Below are 19223 nucleotides of genomic sequence, written 5' to 3'. Positions count from 1 at the left end.
AATGGATACTTGATATAAATTTTAATCTTCTTACTTGTCTACATCATGAAAATAGGGTAGTTAATCTCTTGTATTTCCTTTTCAACTTGTTGAAAAAGAGAGAAAAATTCATACAAGCAAGTAAACCCAATTATTTATCTAATCATTGTTTGATTAAGTTTCTAGTAGAAAGAGCTTTAAGGAAGAAATCCACTATTTATTTAGATGATTTCTTATAAATGGATGAATACACACATGGGTTAGTAGAGCCTAGGGATCAAGGGGTGGGGATAAGAATTACCACAACAACAGGGACAATAAAAATTATAGAATGGATCAAACCCTCACCCTCTGGTTCTACCACAAAACCTAGGCCACCTAAAAAGAAAAAGTTTGAGAAACCCCCATCTGTTTCTACCTCTAGAAAAGGAAAGGAGAGAAGTGTTTCTAATGAAAACCTTGGTACCCCTCAGGCCAGTGTCAAAACCAAGTCTTCTACAAAGAAAAAATGAAAAGAGGTACCCTAATAGCTAATAGAAGGACACACTAAAAAATTAGGGTACTCATAAGATGTAGAATGCATTAATGTATCTTCATCACCTCCTATTAAGAGGAAGAAAGTGCAAAAAGAAACTCTCACAACATCTACTGAAGGAGAATTATCAAAGAAAAAGAGGAAGAAAGTGTCAAAAACTTTATTTGAGACACCTATTAATAGAAGTGAGAATTTGTAAATTTTTAAATCCTAGTGTAAGTGATACTCCCCTTGGTAATGTTTATGAGCCTAGGAAAGAAACTTATGATGTAGAGAAAGGTGAACAAGTAAATGTGGCACAAGAAAATTTTGACACTATTCAAAATGAATTAGACACTACTCAAGAAGATGATAATGATATACATATTGAAAGTGAAAGCAATGATGAGGGTTAGTTTCCACTCAACTTTGAGTTCTCTAGGAAAGGAAAAGCTCCATATATTTCCTCAAATGATGAACAAGGGGGTATTATTGAAGATACTATAATTTTTTTTGGAGATATACTAAGGGAATTCCCTATAGTTAAAAAGAGAATCTTGAGGATCTTGATGAGGATTATCTAGACATTAATATTGAGATTATGGAAATAGTTATTAAGAAAAATGTTAGTAAAGGTCTAGAAAACCTTAGTGCAAGCAAACCAATAGATGGAAGTAGAACAATCACTGCTTAAAAATTTGGAGAGAGCACTATTACTCTAGGATAGGCATCCAGTTCAACAACAAAAACATAATGAACTGATAGAAAATGTTAGACATGCATGCATATATGTGGACCAGCAAGGTCCAATGCCCAACCACATCTTTCTACACTCTTGACAGTTGGATTAATTTTGTACCAACATATTTTTGATAGAAAAAGCCATGTGGCTAGAGGAGAAAAGAAGATTGCAGCAAATAATTAATAATCAACAATGAGAATTAGTGGATAAAGAGGATGAGATCCATTGGATTCTACAATTGAAACAATTTTTATATTGTCATTGATGTCAACCGTTATTGGTAAGATAATTTTTATCTAAGTAGAGTGTCATATCAAGATGATTGATAAAGAATATTTGAGAAGAAGACATAACAAAAGGACCTAGAAGAAAGGTTGAGTTATGAGGAACTACAATGGCCACTTGATCAGTTGGGCTTTGGACAAAATTATATGATTATTTAATAATGACCTAAGTGGAGAAGATAGTTGTACTGAAGCCTAGAAGAAGTGATCAACAGGAGACCAAATACATAGGATTGACTAAGAAAAATAGCAGAAGATTAAGGAACTAAAATTTTATGACGAGTGATGCTTGAGTTGACTGAGCAATAGTATAAATTTCATTCATCTTAAAATTTCATCATGTATATATTTTTGGGAAGAGATAGACAAATCTTCTTGATACCACTTATATTTTAGCCTCCTCCTCTTAGTCATCCACTTCTAGGAATTCATGAGAATGTGGATAATCATGATATGGAAGATGAAGTTTGATCGTGCAAAAAATTGAGGGGCTCTAAGGGATTCTATTAAATATTTGTTAAACAAGGATTATAAAAGCGCACTGCAGCTGACTTCAGAATGAGAGCCAGGGTCAAAAATTGCATTCTTGTTAGAGGACCAACAATGCCTTAAGTTAGGGGGAACGATGGGACCATATATTTGTATTTAGTTTTGATAGATTTTATGGTTATTTGGAGGGTTTTCACCCTTAATTTTAAAGACTTATTATCATATATATTCTGTATAAACCTATGATTGTTATGCCTGGCTATGGTTTTTGAAGGCATTGAGGTTTTATAGTTATAACACTATAGTTAGAACTAATGCTTGAAAAATGGAATCATGTGTGTGTACAATGATGAAATGTTGCTTTCTTCCTTTAACAAATTTTATGGGGTAGGTTCCTATAGTCATATGTTGTGAGAAAAGATTAAGTTGTCTATGCATTTAATGCTTTCCATGAAGTTATTGAAATGGATATATGTTTCAAAATGTGGTATGTGCACTAATCTCTTGCAATAATAAGTCAATGAGGAATTGAGGAACAATTAAGGGAGTTGTTACTAATTCATTATGCAACAACCACATTCAAATGATTCAGCAAGAGATTAGGTCGACACAACTGTAAATTTCCCATGAACAAATCCATAAGATTGGAATGCTATATTTTTGGAAAACTTGCTCAATTAGTGTGTCTTAAATTAATGTATCTCATTTGTAAGTCTCTGCTAACTCCTCATTGTTGAAGGACCTTAGTTGTAGGAAGTTTTCTTTCCTGTAGAAGTTATAAATAAGATGTTGATCAGAGTTCAATAGTTAGCTTTTAAGTAAATTATAATCCAACAATAGTGATTAATATAGTTCTTTTGTTACAGATGTAATTTTTGATGTTTAGATATCAATAAAACAACATTGTTAGTCTTCAATACTCTATCTTGAGTTTTTATTAATTTTCTAATCCAAGGGGTCCCACTTGGTGAGTGAATCTAATTAGTAAGAGTAGTTTTTCATTGCTTTTAGAATAGATAGAACTATGTTACTGCTACAACCATTGGTAATAGAACTATTGATTGTTCCTACAACAAAGAAAAATAGTGTAGAACCTTGTTTGTAGTTTAATTCCTGTGCAATAGATTAGTTGTTCATTTTGGTACTTAAGATCAAAATTCCATTTCCATTAGTTCATTATTTCCATTCTTATAGAATAGTAATGGCAACTAGGAAGGTTTACATCATATACTTTGTAGATACCATTCCAAGTCTATGTTTATGGTTGATAAATTAAATGAGTTCAATATGCCATTTGGTTGTTTCTTAAGGATGTCTAATACATAAGTCATGAGTGTAAGCTCTAGTTTCCAACCTAATGAATTGACAAATAAGTAACTATCATTTTCAAACATTCAAATGGAAATATTGAATGTAGTAAGTGGAGGATTCTCCCTAACTCTTTGTCTATTGGAGATTAGAAGGTGCCTTTAAATTGGAATCTTCTAGAGGCTTTCATGGCTTATGCTAACTCCAAATCCAATATAAGATGGAATACTAAATCAAAACCTCCCACCCTTCCCATTTTGAAATTAAATTTTGATGGTGTTGTGAGATGTGGATGTGTTGCAGGTGAGGGAGTGGTTAGTAACTCAACTGGTTGTCAATTGAAGGCTTATTTGGGAAACTTTGGAAACACATCCAACAAGTTTGTGGAAGCTAAAACCTCATATTGGGGCCTCGTACTTGTTGTCAGTCAAGGATGGAAGCACCTTTGTATTGAAGAAGACTCAAAGATTAATGTGGAGAATATCAAAGAAAGTATGGAGCTATGCCTGTATACCTATGGTATTACTGAAGATATATGGATCCTCCTTACTAGAATGGAAAGGTATAAAATACAACACACTTATAGAAAAGGGAATACTATTGAGGATTCATTGGCTAGCCTAAGGCTACAAGTCCAAGGAATAAGATGTTGGATGAAAATGGCTACTTTACTCGTATAAGTATCCACCATTATGATACACATGTGTCTCTTCACCAATGATGAGATAGATAAGTATCCACCATTATGAGTAATAATTATAGAAAATCAAAAAACTTCTATATCAATAATTTTTTCCTTATGGGCAATCTGTGAGTGATATTGTTCTTAGGATGGGTTTATGGAATAAGGGCTTAGTCAAAATTTTCAATTTGGAGATGTTGGAGGATTCTAAATAGGGGACGGAGATGGGCGGTGACATGGTGAAGATTGAACCATCCAAAATTGAGGATTATGTGAGAAAACCTTGTACCTTTATGACATGGAATGGGGTGGTGTTCTATTCATGAAGGTTATGGTGCAACTATTAGAAATCTAATAGAGAAAGTGTGATACTAGGACAGGAGGGGTGAATCAGGATCTATAAAAACAATAAAACTTCAAACATGAAACATATTTGATATCATCACATAAACCCTCATTGAATATTTATCTCATATCAATGTAACCATATACTTCAACATATCATCATATCTAGCTTCTAACTGCATGAATGAAAATTCATAAACATAGAACACATTAACACACAAATTTGGTAATGCATAAACCCTCCAAAGTGAAGGCAAAACTGTAGTGGGGTTGAAACCTACAAAATCTTCACTAAAATAGTAATAAAGTTGTGCCTTTTTAGGCTATAGTTATTTGATCACTTTTGATGACCTTCCATGTGAGGGGTCTTCCCTGTTAAAGGCTTACACAACTATTAAGTCCTACCTTGGTCAAAGGATTTCATATCACAGCTAAGTGACTAGTTTTTTAGGAGATTTATAAAATCTTGTTAAAGCTACTCTATTAAGAGATTTGAACCCTGAAACACCTATTAGAATTTTCACTACCTGATCCTTCAGTATGTATTGTAATGTTGATAATAGATGTCCTCTATCCAATTCCTAGATCACTTCCTCTAATCTAATGTATCTCTTTACTCTGTAATTTACTGCTCAGTTGCCTCTATCCTTATCTCACTAATTCACCTTAACTTAGTACCTTCACACAACTTCTTTCATCTCTCATTAGGTTAGTGTTTACCCTTCCGTTATAATCATCTCACAAAGTTTCTAGATCTAAATTTGTCCCTTTTGTCACTTAGTCCTTGCACTTTTCTTAATTAACTTACATGGGGATCGATGATCCTTTAATGAATGCATAATCAACTCCTTGAATCTCTTGCATAATTAACATGCTTTCAACTCGGCAAAAATGGTTTACATACATAAATATGTGACATTACAAATAGTAATATGAAACTTTCTTGCTTGGCTTTTGTAGTGTTCTGGTGCTCAGCCTTAACTAATTTCATTTGTTGTCCCTTGACTCATACTAAGCTCAGCCTTTGTTGTATATCTTGGTTTATACTTCTGTCTGAGTCGACTTTTTTATTACTCAGCTTGTATCATTTTTTCTTAGCGACAATGGTGTGTACTCAACATATATTATTACTCAATCCTAGCTAAATAAGTATACCACTCCATTAATTTATTTTTCCTATTAAGATGGCTTGTTCGTAGTGATGACCAACTAACTCTGCCTATAAAATGACTAAGTGTTTGACACTAATCTATAGAAAACATGCCTTATGAATTCAATAGGGACATGATGATAACTACTCTTCACATTTTGTTAACTCTTGGACTAATAGTAGAGACACCATTAATGGCATTACTTTTCAGGTGAATGGGGAAATTATTGTGATGCCCATGGGTTTTCCATGGAGAGTAGGAAATGGTTGAAAGTCACAAAAGTCTCTAACGAAATGAGACACAATATGTTTTTCAAGAAAAATGAAGAGCCAGTTAAATATAGCGATGAGTTTAGTTGTGAGGGCCTTCTAGAACCTTGGGATGAAGTTTTTCTTGTTATTTTGAAATATCTTACAATGGAGGGTAGATTTGGTGTGTGTTATCTTTATCACTTTTCTTTACTGAACCTTTTTGGACATCCCCAATAAGATCTCTATCTCTTTTTTCCTTCTTCATGCCCTAGGAGCTAGAAAGAAGAAGGGTGATAATTTAATTATTCTTCATCAAGGTCTCATTCATCATCTTTATAATTTTCATCTTGTCCATTATCCACCCCATTATATTTCATTTTAGGATTCACTAGGCCTAAAAAAATTGTCGAGGGTTGTGGGTAGTTGATGTTTTGCGTCCCCCATTCCTCATCTATCCCCATCCTCTAAACCCTCTGGAAACTCTAAAAAATATAAACTCAATTTAGAAAAAGTCCAAATTAATGTTAAAATGCTTAAAATTAAATTCCCTGTAGAGGTTGATTCTAAAGAAGATAATGATGTGGGTCGCAGGAGGTCAGGCAGACTAGCCACGAGTCAACTAAAGAAGAAGTAGATGAAAAATAGACATATGGATATTGGTGAGGAGGAGCTAGGATAAGGGGCTAGTGGGAGAAAAAAAAACAAGGAAGGAAATGAAATTTAGGGGAAAATACATTATTGAGGAGTGAAGGATGAAAATGATAATACACAACATGAGAGGATAAAAGGAAGATGGAGGCCAGTCATGACTCTACCCATGTGTATACTATTTTTACAATGAATTTTTTTTATTTGTTCTCTCCTTCCCACCTAGATGCTCAAACCACTAATGAAACCTCCTCTATGACTACTACTTCCCTAATGATGATTGCTAAAAGAGAAAAAGATATTATTTTACCTAACCCCAATGTGTTGTAGGCTCAGGATGTAGTGATGCCCAAAGATAAATGTTAAGGTTTCCTAAACTAGAAAGTACCTTGGAGAATTATAGTAGGGATATTAAAGAACTTAAGGTCCAATTTACAACTCTAGACAAGTACTTCAAGACACTATCAAGATTTGTAGTGACGGTGACACGTATGGAAACTATGAGGGTGTAACTACTCTAGTAGGAAAAGGTGGATGATAATCTTGGTACACATGACTTAAGGAAAATCTATGGTTTCCTAGTTGATGATAGTGTGAAGGTCTTTCTAGTGAGGTAGGGAAAGGAAAAGGCAAAAAATTAGGCCTTTTTTGTTTTGTGTTTTCTTTACTATGCTCTAGTTTTACTCAGATGTCTCAACTGCTAATATTCTAGACTAGTCATCTATGGCCTTATTGGACTTTTAAAACTTTTCAAGTAGTTTTAGATTGTATGTTTACAGTAGTTTTAGATTGTATGCTTATATTATTATTATTAAGATGGACAATGCTTTAGTGACTTGTAATATGGTTATTATGTTAGAGAAGAAATTGATTTCATTGTGCAAGTTCCATGGGGATGGGTATTTAATATTAAGGGATGAGGTTGTGAATGCATTGGTTATTTAGTTGTTGGTAATCTATTGTGAATTGGTTAACCATTATTCTGATCTTAAGGGATGACCCCATTTTTTTTTGGCTTCTTTAATATATAAAGCAATACATTTAAGTTGTATCAAAAATTGCATCAAATCTAAATGCCAAGTAGAATTAATAATCGTAGGCAACAAATTCTTTTAGGTACAAGGTTGTTTACATTGTCAAAGAGAAAATCCATGAATAAAATTCAAATCTATAAACATAATGTCCATGCGATTGTATATAGATCTAGAAGTCTTTAACATTCAACTACTTTACTCCATCCATCTTATATATGATAATAAAAGTAGACAATAATATTTACGTGCACTCTTTATATAAAATGTTTTAATAACTACTATTGTGTTGTGTTTATTTAGCTTGTAAATTTATGTGAAGATATTTAGCTTCTTCATAATATTCTAAAGATCAAAGAAATGATAAAAACATGACAAATTTTGAGTTAATTGCCAATCCACTTGAACTTAACATGAAGGATTTTCCATGTCAAAAGTCAAGATTGGGGATTTTCTTTGGACATGACATGCAAGATTTTCCATGTCATAAGTTGAGATTGGGGATTGATGTTAGACTTCCAAATCAAAGGCTAGCTTTGTTCCATTGTGTCTAATCAAGCTTGATACTATGCCTAACATTCAGGCAATGTGGGACCAAGATTGAAGGGAGACGATATCAATAAATTTCTAATTTAGACTATTAAGAAGCAAAGAAAATTTGCAATTTGATTTTATATATATATAAAAAGGGAATATTTCTATAGCCAAAACTTGAATTTTATCATTAACAATATTATAGAGCTAATCATTTTCTAATAATTAACATGAAAATTTGTTTCCTCACAAAGTGAGAATCCTCTCTAGATATCCATAGATATCACTTATGCAAATAACAAAATAGAAATTAAAGAATCCAACAAGCCAACAAAAAATAGATCATATAGTAGATGGATAAATCTATAAATATAATCTAATGCTAAATGGACCACAAATCTTTAACGAAATCCAACAAACATACAAACAAACAAAAAGCACCTTTTATAAGCTAACAATAAATCATATTCCAAGATCTAAGAAAACCCCACACTCTTTCAAATATTTTAGTAGATTTCATTGTGAACATTGTAATATGGTTCTATACATTTTCACACTCATACAGAATTATTAAATTATTAAGGGGTATGAAGCATAATCTAAAGTGCAATTAACTAAAACTTGCTAGCCTAAAACTAAAGAATCAACAAATCCTTTTTGTGGGAACCTATAGTTATATGAATATAAACCATATGAGAAGTCTAAATCAAGTAATTAAAGTCTTTGAAATATTTATCTCCTTTAAAGAGAGTATAACAACACATTTAAGTTGTATCAAATCTAAATGCCAAGTAGAACTAATATTCTTATGTGTCAAATGCTTTTAGGTACAAGGTCATTTATATTGTCAAAGAGCAAACCCATGGATAAAATTCAAATCTACAAACATAAGTCTTTGACATTCAACTACTTTACTCCAACCATCTTATATATGATAATAAAAGTAGATAACAATATATACATGCACTCTTTACTCAACTCTTAATATAGAATTATTTAATTAAATTGTTATTGTTTTGTGTTTATTTAACTTATACATTCATTTGAAGATGTTTAACTTCTATTCTAAATTATCAAAGAAATGATGAAAAAATGAAAGATTTTGAGTTAATTACCAATGAGCAATTTGACATGAAGGAGTTTCTAAGACAAATATCAAGATTAGGGATCCGCTTTAGACGTAACTTGACACAGAGGATTTTCCATGTCAACAATTGAGATTGGGGATCCACGTTGGACTTCCAAAATTGAAGACTAACTTTGAGGCAAGGTGGAACCAAAATTGAAAGGAGAAGCTATCTATAAAGTTCTAAAAGACAATATTAAGAAGTTTTATTTATTTATTTTTAATACACCTACATATCAAAGGAGCATTTGTATTGGTATAGATTGAATTTAATCATTAACAAAATTATAGATCCAATCATTTTCTAATAATTAACAAGAAAATTTGTTTCCTTAGAACTAAGAATCCTCTCGGATAGATGCCTTTTATCCAAATAACCAAATAGAAAATAAAGATTCCAACAAGCCAACAAAAATTAGATCATATAGTAAACGAACAAATCTATAAACATAATCCAATGCTAAATAGACCACAAATCTTGAACAAAATCCAATAAACATGCAAACCACAAATCATCTTTTATAACCCCCAAATAAAAATAAAAATATCATATTCTAAAATCTGAAAAACCCCAGACTTTCAATTATTTAGAAATACAATCCCGAATAGTGTACGACAGCAGGTGGCCTGGCCCTTACGCCACAACGCAGATTATTCACATGAAGAAAACAAAATGTGACGGAACCTTCCATGAAGTTTGGAATAACTTCTCCACTACGGAAAACAAAATCACACTAAACAAATCTTCCCACCTGCTTTGCAACTTCGTGTGCTACATCAACGTCTTTTTAAGCAGAAATTTGTGGGAGAAATTATATATCACTACTTTCCTCGTTGGTTAGCCTGCAGAAATCTGGTGCTTGAATTCATTGTTTTTTTTTTTTTTTTTCAGTTGTAGAGATGGCTTCTGATAACCTAAAAAATCATATTGTTTTCTATGTATCTCTCATTTCTCTGTGTTGGGAAAACATTGCATCCTTTGCCGGTAGTTGTTTTCAGCAATTCTACTCTGTTTTGGCCACCCATATCTTTAAAACTGGAATCTTTAGCTTTGGCACACGTAAAGGCTTCAAATTTATACCAGATGAGCGTTGCTCAAGCTCTGAGTCCACCATTGATGAGGTGAGTAGTTCTTCTGAGAGTGAAAATCTGTTGCAGAGCACAAAGAAAAGGGAACTTGATAGAATTTTTCATGTTTTGGACAACAATGGCGACGGCGTGGTGAGCACAGAAGACATACAAGATTTGCTAGAAAAGCTTGGTCTTCACTACTACTGTGATGATGGTCTCAACATCTTGACAAGTTTTCCACAGTATATGAATTTTGATGAATTCTGCAAAATTTGTCTCAGTTTGCTTGAAAATTTTGAGTCTGCAGAGGATGATGTGAAGCAGGTGTCTGAGAAAGAAGAGTTGAAGGAAGCATTCTCCGTTTTTGACAAAGATGGTGATGGTTTTATCACCCCATCTGAGCTTCAAAATTCTTTGCTCAATCTGGGTTTCAGCGAAGGGATTGCGTTGGAGAATTGTGAAGTAATGGTGGCTAAATTCGACAACAATTCTGACGGTAGGATAGATTTTGAGGAATTTGAGAATATGATGACAATTGTAGATTGAGTTCACAAAAGAATTTGGATCTTCAATCTTGAGCTAGTATGTTCTAGATGCAATTGTGTATATGTTTGTTACTATCAATGTTTTAGATCATGATCTATCATCAAGATATAAGAAAAAACATTGATCTATCATCAAGATATAAGAAAAATTTAGAGAATCTAATAATAAATCATAGAATACGATCTGAAGCATTATTGAAACATAATAGCTCTTCACTTAATAGCAGTATGCCTTTGCAATTTGAGATCTGTATAATAACTATTCCCACACAATCTCGTCTAGAAACATAGTAACTCTTCTCTTAATGTCAATATGTTTTCACAGTTTAGCATCTTGTATGGATGTACATGTATAGCTCCATGAATTACTTATTGGTTCAGCAAAGATTAAGTAAAATATGGATGATCATTCCTTTAAATGGTATTCCTTTCAAATTGTGCACAATAATTTTTTGAGAAAACCAGGACCACCTTGCTAGACTGGTCCACTTGCATAGATTAGACAATTCATTAAACATTTTTTTCTTTTTCTTTACTTTAACTTTCCACTACACCCCGCAGGAAGCTAAGAATCTAAATAATAATGATAAACATCACTAGCACTTCGCCTTTGATAGTGGAAATAATTGAAAATAACAAGAGCCACCAAATGGCCGAGGTCAGCCCCTCAAGTAGTGGTGGAGAGACTCGGTAGGAATTATGCTAACAAATAATGATTTTTATTTTCACTACTTATTAAATTATTCTATGATTCGATTTGATTATTGGAGCTGTTGAGTAATTTGTTTATTTGTTTTCTTTCGGAATAATATTTTTATATTGTCAATGGTCTTTTAATTTAGTGGTGAGATTGGGCTATTCTTGATAAATGTAAGTCTCAATAACATAAGTAATGAGGTTAGGATCAATGTTGAGGGTAAATTTGGTGGAATGGATACTTTTTAGTCTTTGATTTTTAGTCGAAGAGATTTCATCTTAAAGGCTCATGCTCCCATTTTAGAGTCGAATTAAACTAGTAGATGAAAAATTCTTTATCATTTTTTTCCTCATATTAAAATGAAACATAAGTTTATGTGGAGATGAATTTCTTCCTTAATATTGTTACTCTTTGCTTTATTTGTGTCTTATTCACATTCACATACATTTCTATGTATAATGCAAAGAGTTCCTAGATAAATAGTGTAAGTTTTTGAAATGTTGATTTTAGAACTTACATAGTTTATCCACAAATTATCTGCAGGGGAAAGTACATGAAGGAAATGTCCAAGATAAATTACCCTAAAAAAATGCCCTATGACATCACTCGAGTGAAAGTACACGAGGGAAACTCCCAAGGGCAATACCCAAGGGAAAGTGCCCAAGGGAAAAGCCTGGTGGAAAGTTCCTAAAGGCGTAGCCAGAGACCAACACCCAAGGGAAAGTGCTCAAGGGCAAATCCTAAGGGAAATAGCCAAGGGAAATGCCCAATGGAAAGCTCTTGAAGGCAACACCCAAGTGAAAATACTAAGGGAGATGCCCGAGGGAAAGAACCTAAGGGTAAGTACAATGGGCATATAGACTTCAATGAATAGTGGGTGTATGGTGAGGATTCGAGTGGGGATTTGTTGTGTAATTGTTTGGAGTGAAAAGACATAATAGTGTGCAACAAGGGCAAGGGTGTTCAATTTGAGGAACACGTGAAAGGAATTACAATGCAAAAAGATGGACTCATAGGCATAGACAAATAGAATGTCAAATAGCATGGATACCAAAGATGAGTTTCAATTGCTAGAGATATCAAAGGTAATTGATAATAACACTTTTGAATGAGAGGCATAACACCAAAAGGTTGTTGTCAAAGCTAACGACTCAAATATATTAATTCCCAAATAATGAAAGTGCTTCAATTCCATATTACATAGGCATAAAACAAGCTCTGAGAAGATATAAAGTAGTCACCAAATAATAATGATTGACAAGTCTGATACACTAGCAAAATATCCATACGATATTTCCAATTTGGAAGACTAAGGTGGCTATGAACCACCAAAACTGCATTCACCAAATAGGGAGGATCTTCCACCTCTGAAAGGACAAACAAGAACTCCAATTCAAATTTGCAATACAAAATAAAATCCAAGACACATGTCTACAACAAGCTAAGATTGGCCTTATAAAGGGCTTCGAGGGAAGCTTCCTAAAGGTTTATAAAAAATGTTGACACAACCAACACCTACGGAAATAAAATAAAAATGGGTCCCCTTATTAATTAATTAAAGATTTATTTATAATATTATTTCAATTATGGGACCATTTTAATTAATTAAAATCTCAGAGTTTTTCAAAATTGGGAATATTACAAATCCTCGATGTCAAAAGATTGTTTTTCTTCAACTAGTTCACTATCTTATCAACATCATCAGCTCCAAATATCAAATCGAACATGTAGGGAGAACATATGAGTTGACATCAAAATTTTGTTGTAATACATAGTCATCCAACTTTTGTTGCACCACTCTGATAAAATATTACCATTCCCTTTATTAGGATCCCAATGATGCTAATCCATAAAATCCTCTATGCGTAATTATGTTCATCAATCTCTTCGGGTATGGCCACAAATATGGATGTTGACGTTGACATGAAATTAGCCACAAGAAAAAAGATAGCCAATAATAGAGCCACAAAAATAACGTCAATGATAAACAAAGCTACAATGGTGGGTCGAGTGTTAGTGGATAGAAACTTGGTGGCAGACAAAGCCTTGGTGAGTGAAACCTTAGCAATAGACAAAGCCCATACATCAAGAAGAGTCACAACTGATAAAACCTTGACAATGAGAAGAACCTCGGTAGACAAATTCTTAGGGATGGGCAGAGCCTTGGGAGAGAGAGATTTAGTAGAGAAAACCTTGGTAGAAAAAGTCTTGTTGGATAGAACCTTTGTGGTGGGAAGTGTCTTGGTGGAAGACAAAGCTTCAAAAGAGAGAGCCTCTGTCGAGAGAACCATGACAAAAAATATAGCCTTGAAAATGGGTAAAGACTCAAGAGTCAAAATATTGGTGGAAAATATAGAGTCAACACAGAGACCCTCAATGGAGAGAACCTCAACAAAGAGAATCTTAGCGGATAGAACCTCAGTAGTGAGAAGATCAAAAGATAGAGCCTCAATGGTTAGAGCTTGTTTTACATAAGGAAAGGCTCCATACTCAATCAATTGAAGGCTTGGCTCATGAAACAAAGTAGTAAAATAGTTTGTCACCTTAATCTATTCATGTCATCTTCGCAAGATCCATGTAAGAAACCTCTTCATTTTTAGGTGTTCTCCACATATAGGGGTAGCAATGAATTCCAACATCTTTATGGGAATCTTCATTTTCTTGATGTAATGTATCACTCTTGCTATCATTGCCAACTTCCTCACACTTGTGCAAATGAGACTTCAACTTTTCTTCACACTTCTTATGCTTGAATATATTATCAACCAACCTACATGTTGCAATTGAAGGAATATATTCTAGATTGTGAATAGCCAACAACATAGATATGATAGGTTGGGATATCTCCTCCATCTCTTCAATGCATGAAAGCATAAGGCTCTCCATAGAAATTGAAACCTTAACTTATCTTGGTATTCCTTGATTATCAACAAGAAGTGATGAAGCATATCATGGATCAAATTGTGCAACTCAAGATCTAAGAAGAGGTTACTTACTTTGATATTTTCACATTTCTCCAATATTGTAGATCTCCTACCAAAAAGGATCACCACTAAAGTCAACAAGGTTCTAAAATTTGTCAATGATCAAATGAAATATCCTTATCATGGTTTTATCATCATATGGTTCTCTAGGATAAGAGATTCTCAAGATCATATAGAGACATGTTGTAGCTGACAACTTCATTTCCTTTTCATATTGTCGCAATATCCTAGGTTGACTTAAGGCATCCTCGATCAGAGAAAGGATCATTCGTATTAATATTTAAGGTAATTAGTCCATCTTACACAAACATACTTCCAATATAAATATCTAATGGAATATCAACATCCTCACCAAGCTCTTTTCCAATCTATTGTAGTGTCTTCAACCACCAATGTCCATCACTATTGGGTGTCATAGTAGGATCCAAATCCCAAGATATTTCAGTCATCCCAATAGGCTAGCAGGAGCAAGGCTCTGATACTAGTACTATAATTTTCCCAATGGAAAACCCAAGTTTTCTCGAGGGAAAATACTCATAGAAAGCACTCAAGGGAAACACCTAATGGAAATTGCCCAAGGGCAATGCTCAAGGGAAATTTCTCAAGAGAAATGCCAAAGTGAAGTGCCTAAGGGAAAGTACCTGAAAGAAATGCCTAAGAGACAATGATGTTACTAGTTTAATATTCAATATATAGATGGGCTCTATAATTTATTATGTTTCAATGAGATTATGGACCGAAATTACATTTTTAAATAAACCTTGTACTTTCTGAATGGAACCAAATTGAGTGGCCCTTTGAGGGTCCCAACATGGGTTATTTTGCTAGCAATAAAATATTGTATATTTTTTAGGGTAATATTTTATAATAAATATTAGACAAGATGCCTAAAAAAAAATATTCTAAAAATTGTGATAAGCACATTGTCTCAAACAAATTAGCCAATTATTGTGAAGAAAAATAATTTTATAAATTTATAACTTATAAGTTTGACATGTTTAGATTGAAGTATTTTAAAACCTTCAAGAATTAAAATATTTAATAATAATTTATAAAAATAAAATTATATTAATAACTAGTTAACAAAACTGATTGCAATTGTATATAAGCCTATGAATACTTATAATTTGACTCTTTTAAAAAGTAGGTCATATGAACATATTAAAATAATTGTACTATTTTTTTAAAACATACTCTACATCTAAACTATAAAACCTTTTGCAGGAAGCATATCCAATAATGTATTATGTTTTTTTTTTTTGATCCATTACATTTTCAAATCACAAAAAATCACCTTTCACATTTGTAAATGTTAACAAGATGTTCTTTGTAATTAAATGATAATACAAGAGGGGAATTTAAATTGTTTTCCAAAAGTTGACAATTTTAATTCATTATAGTTTTAAAAAATATGTTTTTGACCATTAAAAGAAGCAAGAGGGTGCTGACTCATGGAAAAAATATTAGCATATTAATAGCACTAGCACATTTTCAGCACAAACAACAACCCATAGTTTGCCTCTATCAAAAAAAATGTATTGTTCATAGTTAAAGCATTAAAAATAAAGTCATCCAGCATAACAATATTAACAATGTATCTACACCACGCAGGGTGGGTAATAAAAAGTTTAATGCCATACCAACTATTAACCAAAAATTAGAAAAAAACCATTAGACCAACTATCTAAATTGCCTCCCAACCACTTAGAAAGCAACATGGCAGTCCATTCTTCTTTAAGGAATTTACAATATCTTTAAAGTCTTTGGTAGTCTTGGTCCTAGAAATCTTCTCATGCAGTATAGACAATCTAATAGAACAAGTATGCATAACCTTGATGGAAAATTTGTTCAATTCCTAAATCCTCCTATTAAAGATGCCAACCTCCCTTCTCTTCTCCTACAACATTGCCTCATGCTTTTATATCTTCTATTTAATCTTCCCCAGTAACGCTGTTGGTGTCGGTCCAAGATTGTCCTTGGCAGCCTCCATGAAAGAAACCTACAAAAAGTGGGGTTGGGATTGGGGTTCAAGATGGGGATTTTAATTTGGATAGTAGAGCGAGAGGGGTGGGAGGTGTTCTTGATATCACAAGCGAAGTCAAGGGATTTTCTCGAGCAATGAGTAGACAATTTCATGCATTTTTGTGTCATTGAATTGATAGATTTTGACCCTTTAGTATTTTTCAAAGCTTTCTTGCATTTATCTTTAGCAATCTAAATATACCTATGAGCCCTTGAGGTTTCAATATTATCACCTGACTCAACAGTATACACCTCTTTCTTTCTTTTTTTAAGGGACTTGGTAAGTTCACCAATCTTTTCACTAGGGTCAGGTAGGGAGGACGATTGAGTTTTAACCCTTTTTTTGCTAGGCTAGGAAGGACCAGCTTCATGAGAACCAAGGGGAGTATTAGCATAAGTGAGTATGGGCTCACCAACCAGAGGACATCAAGCATAGTGGAAATTATGAATTCTAAATAGAAACCCTTGATATAAAATCATATTGTCCTTTCCTTTACAGTTAGCTTCAATGTTACTTTCAATGGAATGCAACGGGTAAAAAGGAATGGAGATAATGAATTTATGGCACAAATGGTTAAGGAAAGGGAGGTGGTAAAAGTAATACACCATAAACTTACCTTCAAGGGTGAAATACTTAATGATGATGCGGTAAACATCTTTCTAGATGCTCAAGAAATCTTCTCTACTAAACCCTCCTTGCTTCTTGACTGGTTCCTTGAGAGGATTGAAAATTTCTTTAGGGCATTGTAATCTGACATCTTTCTATTTTTCTTCCATTTTCTCCCTTCCATAGCAAGAACCATGGATTTGGAAATGACCTCCTTATTGATTTCATAGGTTAGGCCTCTCATCATAACCCTTCTATCATTCTAGGATGAAAGAAACTGCTTGGAAATACTTTCATGTTGAGCACCAATCATACATTCCATAAATCACAACAACCCTCCCTCTTTACACACAAACATGGCCTTCACATTGTTCCTAAAGGAAATATTACTTCTAGTTGGCTCAATGTTAATCTTTTTTCCTCCCACAGTATCCAACTTCAAACACTCAACAAAATATAGAGACTAAAAATTAAATTTTCGCGAGTTAGAAAGAATGAATCTCAAAATCCCTTTCTAATAAGGTTGTAGCCTTTCCCTTTACTACAATAATGACAAAGATGGGAGTACCATCTATTCAAGTGTTCCAATTGTTCATATAGGTGTGAATCCTTAATGTTTTGGATGGACATGGTACTCAACTTGCCTTTGTTATTAAACTATTTTTTGGACATGTTAGAATTGTAGTTTTAAACAAAGTCTTTTTGTAATGATGTCAAATATTTATAGAATTATGTCTATACACACTCAAATCAATCTCAATTTTTCCTTTCCAACTCATAATTAAAAGATGTCAAGTATCTTTTTGGAAAATGGAAATTCTAGAAATATGGAAAGGGTTACTCTTACTACCAATTTTTCTTTTCTATGTAACCCTCATAGTTTTATGCATGGTTAACAAGTACCCATATCTTCCTCCCTCCTAATGAGGTTCCTTATGTCTTCTAGAAGTTGATTTACTAGCATCTTAACCCTTCCATTTGTAGCTAATGACATTCATAGAGTCTCATATTGCATGTCCCTCCCTGAAGATGTGCCAAAATTTATGGTTATGGAATCTAAGAAGCTGGGTGGCGGATCCTCAAGAATAGTGCTAACTCTCAACCCAATACTACCCCTTCTTTGGATGGCTTGAATAGTGAATTTAGATTCACCCTCAACTTCAATCTTAGTTATCCATATAGCCATCGCAATGTTTAGGCCCAATAGGAGTGTGATACCCTCGACCCAATTAACCATGTGATCTTTTACAGGTCTCACAAAGGCAACGATACACTTTCCTTTATGGTCCCTTAGAATATCTCCACCCACCTATCTCTCTCCTCTAAGAGCCCCATTGAAGTTGAGTCTACACCATCTTGGTGAGGGAGGAGCCCATTAGTTATTGTCTCTATCCTCCTTTTTAGTATTTTTAACTTGTCAAATCCCTTTAGGAGGTTCCAGTCCTTTGCAATTCCAATATCCTCTTGGGAGGGGGGTGTATCAGAGCTTTTCAATTGACTACTAGTCACATTCTTTGATAACAATCACATACCCAACTAGAAGGTAACTTGCAGAGTAATTTCTTCTTCTCTAAATATCCTATTTTTTCTCTTCTTCAATATATACCAATAGATGTATGGGAGAATGATTCTCCACCAAATATGGATGAGAGGGTATTTTGAAAGGCTAGACAATTAACAAATTTTGTCACATTCCTTGCTAGAACTGGGAAAAGTTAAAGTGATATCATAGGAGACTTTGTGGAGAAAATTCCAAAGGGCATAGAGGCCCATAGAATTATGTTCTTAATGTCAAACTATGGAATTCTCATGTGCTTTAGGTTATCAACCAGTTCCTAAGCATTGATGTCCAACCCCTAATTTTTGTTCAAATGTTGGCCCAAATTAATCCAACTCCCAGTGCTAATGTACCCTTCCATTTTATCTCCCAACCTATGAGTCAAAGTATTACAAAGGTTAAGATTCTTTGCAAGGTCTAAAGGGGTAGTAGTATTCCGGTTGTCCTTCCAAAATCTTATTTTCTGCCCATTCTCAAGTTGCCATTTTAGGCCTTTTTCAAGGAGAGCTTTGCATTTTATAATATTGTTCCAAATTTTGGAGCATTCAGGGAGACTCCCTTCTTTGAATTTCTCCTTAAAGCTTCCCCCTTGCATATACTTAGCTCTCATAGTGGTGTACCAATCTTCTTCCTCCATCATCAACTTCCAAGCCAT

The 19223-nt window shown here is 33.6% G+C and overlaps 1 protein-coding gene across 1 annotated transcript; it reads left to right on the top strand.

Moving 5' to 3' along the window:
• Nucleotides 1-9843: 9843 nt before the first annotated feature.
• LOC149535805 (calmodulin-like protein 3) lies at nt 9844-10754 on the top strand. The gene has a single exon (XM_089804553.1). It carries the CDS (start codon nt 9985-9987, stop codon nt 10699-10701), a length of 717 nt encoding a protein of 238 aa, XP_089660679.1. The 5' UTR covers nt 9844-9984; the 3' UTR covers nt 10702-10754.
• Nucleotides 10755-19223: the final 8469 nt, after the last annotated feature.

This window comes from Cupressus sempervirens, chromosome 10 (genome assembly GCF_028749045.1).
Source record: "Cupressus sempervirens isolate cs-2001-9-10 chromosome 10, ASM2874904v1, whole genome shotgun sequence".
NCBI lineage: Eukaryota > Viridiplantae > Streptophyta > Pinopsida > Cupressales > Cupressaceae > Cupressus > Cupressus sempervirens.
Note: the sequence above shows the minus strand (reverse complement) of the source record. Positions and strands in the feature narration are given on the sequence as shown.

Coding starts and splice junctions, on each gene's coding strand:
- LOC149535805 (XM_089804553.1), top strand. CDS start 9,985: ATGGCTTCTGATAACCTAAAAAATCATATTGTTTTCTATGTATCTCTC.